The sequence below is a fragment of the Pungitius pungitius genome, chromosome 16 (genome assembly GCF_949316345.1).
Source record: "Pungitius pungitius chromosome 16, fPunPun2.1, whole genome shotgun sequence".
NCBI classification, from domain to species: domain Eukaryota; kingdom Metazoa; phylum Chordata; class Actinopteri; order Perciformes; family Gasterosteidae; genus Pungitius; species Pungitius pungitius.
The window spans coordinates 5,142,290-5,150,530 of NC_084915.1; the positions used below are offsets into that span (position 1 = coordinate 5,142,290).

The 8,241-nt window shown below is 39.8% G+C and overlaps 1 protein-coding gene across 1 annotated transcript; it reads right to left on the reverse strand.

The window, feature by feature from the left end:
- Positions 1 to 359: 359 nt before the first annotated feature.
- On the reverse strand, positions 360 to 8,005 carry spns3 (SPNS lysolipid transporter 3, sphingosine-1-phosphate (putative)). The gene is made up of 13 exons (XM_037468520.2): positions 7,887 to 8,005; positions 6,746 to 6,977; positions 6,591 to 6,656; positions 6,165 to 6,301; positions 5,775 to 5,926; positions 4,823 to 4,889; positions 4,602 to 4,744; positions 4,223 to 4,375; positions 3,944 to 4,133; positions 3,293 to 3,358; positions 3,107 to 3,205; positions 2,831 to 3,002; positions 360 to 1,930 (listed from the first exon to the last, which is right to left on the reverse strand). Exons 2-13 carry the CDS (start codon positions 6,954 to 6,956, stop codon positions 1,851 to 1,853), a joined length of 1,536 nt encoding a protein of 511 aa, XP_037324417.2. The 5' UTR covers positions 6,957 to 6,977; positions 7,887 to 8,005; the 3' UTR covers positions 360 to 1,850.
- Positions 8,006 to 8,241: the final 236 nt, after the last annotated feature.

Below are 8,241 nucleotides of genomic sequence, written 5' to 3' on the forward strand. Positions count from 1 at the left end.
AAGGACAACAGGCACACAGGGCTTAAATACACAAGGGAGGTGCAGGTGATTGGACACAGGTGGAGACAATCACGCAATCACAAGACAAGGCAGGAAGTGAAGTTAACCCAGGACCACAAGAGACATGAAACTTCAAACTAAAACAGGAAGTGAAGCCAAACCGTGACAGCAGCCCTTCTGGTGTCACAAAAACTATGGTTCTGGGTCCAGAAAATCACTTGAAAACAGCTTAATGAACTGAGCACCGTGCCTCTCCCACACGGTTGGCACATGTAGAAGTTTCAGTGTGGATTTGACGACATCTCTACCCACAATGTATGGGGGGGTGGGGGTGACATGTCATTTGATTATTTTGTATATTTAACTTTTACTTTGATTGACTTATTTATCATGCCTTTACTGTTTGATTATTTATTTGAGTACTTCTTTGTCTTATTTTTACTTTATTTATATTTTCTACTGCTGTCTCCTGTGCTGCAATCCTGCAAAATTTCCATCCATTTGACTAATGAAGAATTATCTTATCCCATGTTCCTTTTAAGGATAAGGATGGAGCTTATTGACTGTGTCTTTTGGAGGAGTCCGGGGTGGAAGTAGATGTATTCAGTAAAAAGGTCTTCTGCAAAAAACTTTTTGAAGCAAAGTGAACACATCCCTCCATGAACATACATCTTACCGGTGAATTTTGATTGTTGAGGGACAAGAGTGGAAATGACGGAGGAAGGCAAGGCAAGGCAATTTTATTTGTGTAGCACATTTCAACAACAAGGCAATTCAGTGCTTCACATAAACATTGAATGAAACATAAAAGAAAAACAGTCATTAAGAGGAAAAAAAATACATTAAGTGTAATTTAACAATGTCTTTAAGAATTCTGAATTGCAGAAACGGTCAATTATAGGCAGCAGGAAACAGAAAAGTCTTTAATCTGGATTTAAAGGGGCTGAGGGACTCAGCAGACAGAGAGGGAGGGAGGACAGATGGACAGATGGAAAGATGGAAAGAGAGAGATGGACAGAAAGACGAAAGGCAGAGAGTTCTCCCAAGTTGGAAGGAGGGAACTGCACTTAACAGTTTCACATGCAAATGTATTAAAAAAATGAAAAACAACCATTCCACTGACACATAATAAGCATATACCTTTTAAGATAAGCACAAAACATAACAGGGCCGTCGAATTCCTTGCAATATTGCAAAAATGTTTATGAGGCCGACAGCAGTAAAAGCATAACTGATTCCATGTTTCCTATCGGGTGAAGTTTTTGTTCAACAAAATTGAAGCGCAAAGGCTACCTTCACACTATTACGTTTGTATTATTCACCCTATTGTTTCACTTTATTATCGAGTAACGCCAAGGCGTAGACAATGCTTATGATAATGCTTAAATTATTATAAATATTAAAAATGCTTTTATTGTTCTGCACAACTATTCTGAAATTTACAAATACATTTTAAATAAAGAAATGTATTGACCAGAAAACTTTGAAACTTTGATTGGTATGTGTTCATTTTAAAGTAAATTAGATGTGTGTGAATGAGAAAAATATCTAGACCTGCAGCCCCATAACTCATATTTTTCCCCATGAAATTTGTCCGTTAGAGTATATTCTGTGTAGGATAATAATCACGTGATACTCGTTTTCAGGCATGCAGGTATGAACTCATTCCAAAAACGAGAGTGCTGTATTTAGTCTATTTTAAAGCCCTTGTTGTGACTTGATTGCATCAGAAGGAGATACAATTGAACCATGGGTAAACAGACAGCATTAAAAAAAGCATCTCCTCTTGCACCCGTCATCAGTGTGGGTTGTAAAATAATAATAAGGGATCTTGTCCAAAAGTTGTTGTCTTAACTTTCAATGATTACAGTTTTGTCCCCGTTGCTCAGTTCTATCGGTGGCTCGGATGTAGCACCCTGCTGTGGTGTTCCTGGAAACACACACACACACAAACAGTTTTAAACATTTAAAGGTAAAGGATAAAGCACATTTTTGAATTTCAAGTAAACTATGTGACCAGGTGTTGTAGACCAGTTATTTTGGGATCAGCCCACATCAGGGATCACATTGGCAAAATAGCAAAATGGTGTTTCCTCAACTGATCATATGTGATTAAGAGAAAATAGATAAAGTCGCTCACTCGCTCAGTCACTGTAGGCTACATGAAATTCTGTAGTTCAATCGAAATCCAACAGTTAGCTAGCTACTTAAGCCTTACCAGGTCTCATCAAAACAATAGAGAAGTAGTGAAGCCTGCCTCTTGCTTGATTTTATTGCCTGCCTGGGCCAAGTTCACCATTGATGAACTGTGCAACTAGGAGCATGGTGATGCAGAGTTTGGATTATTTAAACTCATATGTGATCTAAAAAGCCGCTAGAAAAATGCAACAAGACACAAGAGGAACAAGATAGGAGTACACTAATGTGATCACGTGTCACCCTTTTGGTGCAGCTTCTTTGCAAATCACTAATTGTCAATTATTAATACTCTAATTGAATGGAGAGAATGAGGTAAACATTGAATTACATTTTGTCCATTTGTTTCTGATTTAGGAGAAAATCTGTGCAGATAAATAAACTGTGGTCCTAAATGCATCGGGTGGAGTGCTGTTCTGTTTTAAGTCACTTTTAACTGTCACTGACACACATGACATTGTTGTTTGTTTGTGTGTCAGTGACATTAATAAATGATCACGTGCCAGTGTGTCATCCCTACAAACACAAAATGAAACATTCTCAGAACATTGTTGATTGGGTTGATCTTTAGCAAGTTAGCTGAAAAAAATGCATTGAACCGTATCACCATTTACTGTATAGACAATAAAAGTACCTTCAATCGATAGTGCAGCTACCCTCCTGTCTTCTGTAATGTAAACAGAAGTCAAGAGGAAAAACACTCCACCCAGGATCCCAACAAATGGGCAGACTAGGAGGCTGTACTTCAGACTGTGGAAGCTCCAACCCTGATTCTCAGGTTTCGATCTGCGTATAGCATCAGAGATCTATTGGCAAAGAGGGGGAGAAAGCTTTGGCATACACAGAAACCACCATTCGTGAATGAATACAGTTAAAAAAGGAACTGTGGGGACATTGAATAATTTCTCACCACTCCTACTAAGTAAGGACTGCCAGCATCACCCAGGAGATGACAGACTGAAATCTGAAGAGCCTCAGCAGTGGATCTTCTGGTTGGTACGACAACATACTGAAGTAAAAAATAGCATTAAAGAGCCAGTTGGCTGCCAAGTTTCAGCGGAGAGTTTCATATTTTAATTAATTTTTTCAAACTCACCAGCAGTATGTCGGCCATGACAGCCCAGTTCAGTGATATCAAAAGTTCACCAATGAAAATGAATACCTGAAATGAGACAGTTTAGACACAGAGAAAAGGATTCATTGAAAGATAAAATGTCTCCTTTTCCATCCTTTTAAACATTTTTAATAAGCAATAATGTCTAGATAACATAGCTGCAGTGTTACTTTAACTAAATTATTTTAGATTTCTTGTGGACCATGTTATAAACATTGTGCCATTGTTCAAGAAGACAATTTGGTCTGAGTATCTAAGGGAAATTATTCCCTTTGAAGTTGATATTTAGATATTACGTTAATAACACAATTGTTGGTCTGACAAGGCCATCCATTCATTTAATTGGGAGGGGGCACTTCACAGTTTTCTCAGACTTGAAGGTTTCTGACCCTTTGCACGCTGATAATTGGAGCACAAGGGGACATCGAGTCCTCTCACTGCATCACCACAGGCAGAAGGATGAATTAGGGGATCACCCTAATTCACATAATGATGGTGCTAGGTAAAGCCAGTGGGATTGTGTACTTAATTGCATGGCAATCCATCTACGTGATAAATTAGGTCGTTGAGGTATTCCAGTCTGGAGTCAATCTTTGGAGCCATAGATGAAAAAAAATCTCAAAAGTCTCTTACATAAGTTGTGGTAATACTTGCAGATGCCACGAAGATGGCAACAAAGAGGCACGGTGCCGATCCCAGCAGCCCTACGGCGCAGATCAGAGGGTCCACATTTGCCACCTTTACACCAAACCATCGAGATAAAACACTGCCAAGACAAGCTCCCAGAATGCCCGTCACCACCGTCACAGCGCCGAAGATGTAACTGTGCCGGGAGCAGAGGCAGACAGCACTGTTAAAACTTGAAATTTGGATGGAAATAAAAGGTGGTGCAGTTCAAAGGTCATACTACACCTGTCCGTGGAGTCACATGGCTCTTTGACGCACTCTGATATGAGTCCCTGATTGAACCGAGCTCTGGATAGAAAAGTTGGCGTCCAGAAACCCAGGGCTCCGGTGAGGAAGGCCGTAGCCGTCACCCCTAACGATGACCACACATAACTCTTACTAAGGTCAGAGGAACAAAAGGAGAGTAGTTCATGTCAATCACAAATCACACTCTCTGTGCATCACAAGTAGAGCCTGGCCAATTAATCTAAATGTTTTTAAACGGTTTTATGCAAAAGATATCAGGTAGTATATTTTACACTTTTAACCAATAAATGTATTGGTCTCAAAAATCCAGTATGAGTCAGGCTATAGTGTTAATCCAGTATCAGTTTCCATGTCCTACTTTTTCAGAAGATACTTGACGTCCTCCTGGTAAGAGCTCGCCACATTAACTCCCTCTCCTTGGGTTTCTGCAGCACCTCTGGGTGGGTTAGGGCATAAGAACACCAGCAAGACAAGTCCCACTACACCCAAGATGGGGGTGATCTGATGACACAAAACATTTCGTAATATTAATCAGCGTTTAGCTGAGATTTGCATGACCGTTAAGGAAAGGTTTCTCACCCTGAGAGACCAGTGCCAGTCTCCTGTTAGAGCAGCAACCCCTGCCCCTGTTATGTATCCAAGACCACTGAAAATACACAGAACAGTCCGACCATTTGAGTGATCGCGAGGACGTGAGCCAGTCTAAGAATAGTGTACACCTATCCTGTGAAATTCACAGATTACAAGGTAATAACTGCATTTTTGATCTAAGTTTTCATAACATTGGTCATCTTTCTCAGTGTATTTTCATGAATTGCAGCGGTAGCTACTCTAAAGTGTAAGGAAATGGGATGAAGGTACACAACTTGTTAGGGAAGTTACATCCTCGATTGAAAGAGTTGGAGACCTGTTGGATTACATTTTAATATATGTATTATATATGTGTGTTCGTACGGTACGTGCAGTTAGGCTGTGGCTATGCATTTGTAGTTTGGTAAATCCGTATGCAAAATTATGTTCCTCAAAGTACCAGCTCTATTTGAATCAGTTTTATATTATATAAAATATATAATATAATATGAGACAGGCCTTTATGTCTAATACCACTGCTTAGAATAAAAATGTCATCATGTTTCCTCAAATCCTGTTCGCCCTGTTTAATCCTTGTTGCGGCATTATGCTGTTAATTTGAACTCAAAATGTGTTCTCTTTCAGTCACTGTGGATTTACAATACGTGTTAATGTCAAAGATGTGCCACAAGATGGCAGAAGCTAATTTCACAGTATGCGTTCAAGACGTGCCACTGAATTTTCAAAAATAATGTTGCTTTGTCCATTTCTATTTAAATGCCCTGCACTGCTCCAAAGAAAAAAGGGCTTCTTTACATCGTTCACAATTAAAATGAATAATTTTCTATTCATAGTCACAAACCACTAGAATACACCGTGTTTAGAGTTCATGGGTTGAAATATGCAGTATTAACAAAAGATTAAAACACAATTATTAACTTTGATTGAGATTGTTGCGAACCTTCCTACGGGGATAAAGAGATAAAAGACCAAGATCATGGCGCTACGTTTGGTCCCAACAAAGAGGTCACCGATGATGGTGGGAGCAATGGTGGAGTAGCTGGCCTCTCCTATCCCGACCATGGCTCGTAACAGCATCAGAAGCCAGAAGTACTAAAACATTCAAGACAACAGCAATCAATTTAGTCATTAAATTAATCCTATTTAATTTTTGCATACTGAATATTCTTTGCAGCTTTTTATTCAAAAGATTAGTTTTCTGGACACAAACTGTACTGTACAGCAAATACATTTTCATTTGAGCATAAAATAAATGATGTTAGAATCAGGAAGTGACACCTTGTTTCTTCTCATTTTGGTTTAACGTGTCAACACATGTTTTCTCACTTACCGACTTTGTGACCAATGAGCTGCCGGCTGCAGTCACAAGCCAAACACTCAAACCACCAATCATGATGTATTTCCGGTTGTAACGGTCTCCAAGGTAACCAAAGAGAGGCGCCAAAAGTAGAAAACTGCTGATGAAGACTGCAAGTACATGAATGAATTCCCTCTTCTCAATATGACACGTTGACACATTCATTCTTTCTGAAGGAAACACACTCATGAAACTTTTCTAAATCAAACACCTGCAAGAAGGTGGGTAACAAATAAGTGTGACATGATTTTTTTTATGGGCAAGCTCTCGCAATATCCAACAGTGAACTGCAAGTCACTTTCAGCCCATGTTGCACAACTTAATCTGATGTAAGACAGGGTCAAATGCAAAGTATGTGCGTACATGTATGTTTCCTGCATCTATTCTAAATCATCATACCTGTTTGTATAAGTGCAGCCGTACTGTCACTTATTTCAAAGAATTCCTGAATGTTGGGAAGGACACCTATACGACAATAAATACAAGTCATGTGTGAGCCCACCGAATCAGAAACAGTCAATGCGTGTTTGCTGGCCCACAAGAGCTCCTCTAACCTGCAATGGTGTACCGTTCTGCGTAGTTCAGCAAGTTGATGTAGCAAAGCACGGCCACAGCTAGGTAGGCACGTCTAGGTGATATGGTCACTTTCTCCTTTTCCTCTGCCCTTGGTGTGAGCGATGACATGCTGTTCACAAAAGCGCCGTAGCGTAGACTGGAGCCGGACCCCACTCTCCATCGAGGTATCTGCTCGTCTTTTGGCTCCATACTGAGCAGCGCTTTGTTCACCTGGGGATGGACAATGTGGGACGTGGTTTCAGAGGAGTCATCTACCCTCTGCCTTCTGACCAAAGATGATAATGCTGGAGTGTGTGTACAGTAGTTTCACCAGACAACTCAACACAGCTCAGTGACAGTCATTACAATAGATTTAGAATGAGGGGAAAAACACCTTTTAAAGTGGATTGAAATGACACATCTTTAAAATGTACAGCAATTCCATCTCACAACAATGAGTGACTGTTTCTATCCCTCTGGAGATGGATCAAGCTGAGAGGTATAGTGCATTTCCTAAAGTATGTGTTGCCATTGAGGCCAAAAATGATGTAGTTTTGGGAGAAGCCTGTTAAAGTGTTTTTTGGAAATACTTTAGAAATAGTCCTTCTGACACAGCAGGCAGTTATGCAACTGCGTCAGAACACACAATTGCAAACGCATGTCAAAGGATTACAGGAAAGAGAAGGGTTTTTTTCAGTTGGGGCTTATTTCAGCTCCTTTGTGATCTTACAACACTGTTCAAGAGGATGTGGTCCAGAGGTAATGAGTTTAGACCTTATCACATGTATCAAAAAGTGGCCAACCCACTGATTTACAAAACGGTTTAGTCAGAAACTAGTGTGTGCATGCATAAGTCATATTAAAAGGTAAAAAGATAAGAAATGTAAAATATGTAATATTGTAAATAAAAGCATTTTTGAGTTTAAAATGCAAGGTGAAAGTCACTAGTGCATTCTGCTCCGGTATTAAGTTAATACAGTGTCAACAATGACACCATTGTGCATAAAATATTTGCTTACAAACAAAGTGGAAGAGCTGCACTCTAAGACTTGCCTCATTTTTTAACAAACATTCTGCTACGCTTTTATATTCACATCATACTGACATAAACCATGAGCTAAAAGTAATATATAGACCCACCTATTTGTCGATATTATCTTGTTATTTTCTCAGTTCATTCCATCTTTGCACTTGTCAGAGGACGGTTTGCCTCTGAGGCTTGAAGACGGTAACAGAGTTCTCAACTCTAACATGCCTCAAGAGATATTAAGTTAGTGAAGGGAGCAGCCCACTCTGGGTTGGTCTTACGCTTTCACAAAGATCCTCACTGTGATGCAATGCTGTAAACAAGACACAATGCACCTCTTGGCTTGATAAGCAAGCAAGTAAGAATTGCTTCTGGTCTGATGCATTGAGGACTTTTTACAGTCTTGGACACACATCTCACACAGTGGAAGGACAAAGCGCTGAAGGGTCGTGTAATGACTTGAATGCA

Bases quoted from the DNA above. Each gene is read 5' to 3' on its own strand.
- spns3 (XM_037468520.2), bottom strand. From the start codon at position 6,956: ATGGAGCCAAAAGACGAGCAGATACCTCGATGGAGAGTGGGGTCCGGC. The intron at 6,302-6,590 runs GTATGATGATTT...ATGTACTTGCAG, and splicing joins GGCTGCACTTATACAAACAG to TCTTCATCAGCAGTTTTCTA. The intron at 4,376-4,601 runs GTAGGACATGGA...CTCTGACCTTAG, and splicing joins GTCAAGTATCTTCTGAAAAA to TAAGAGTTATGTGTGGTCAT.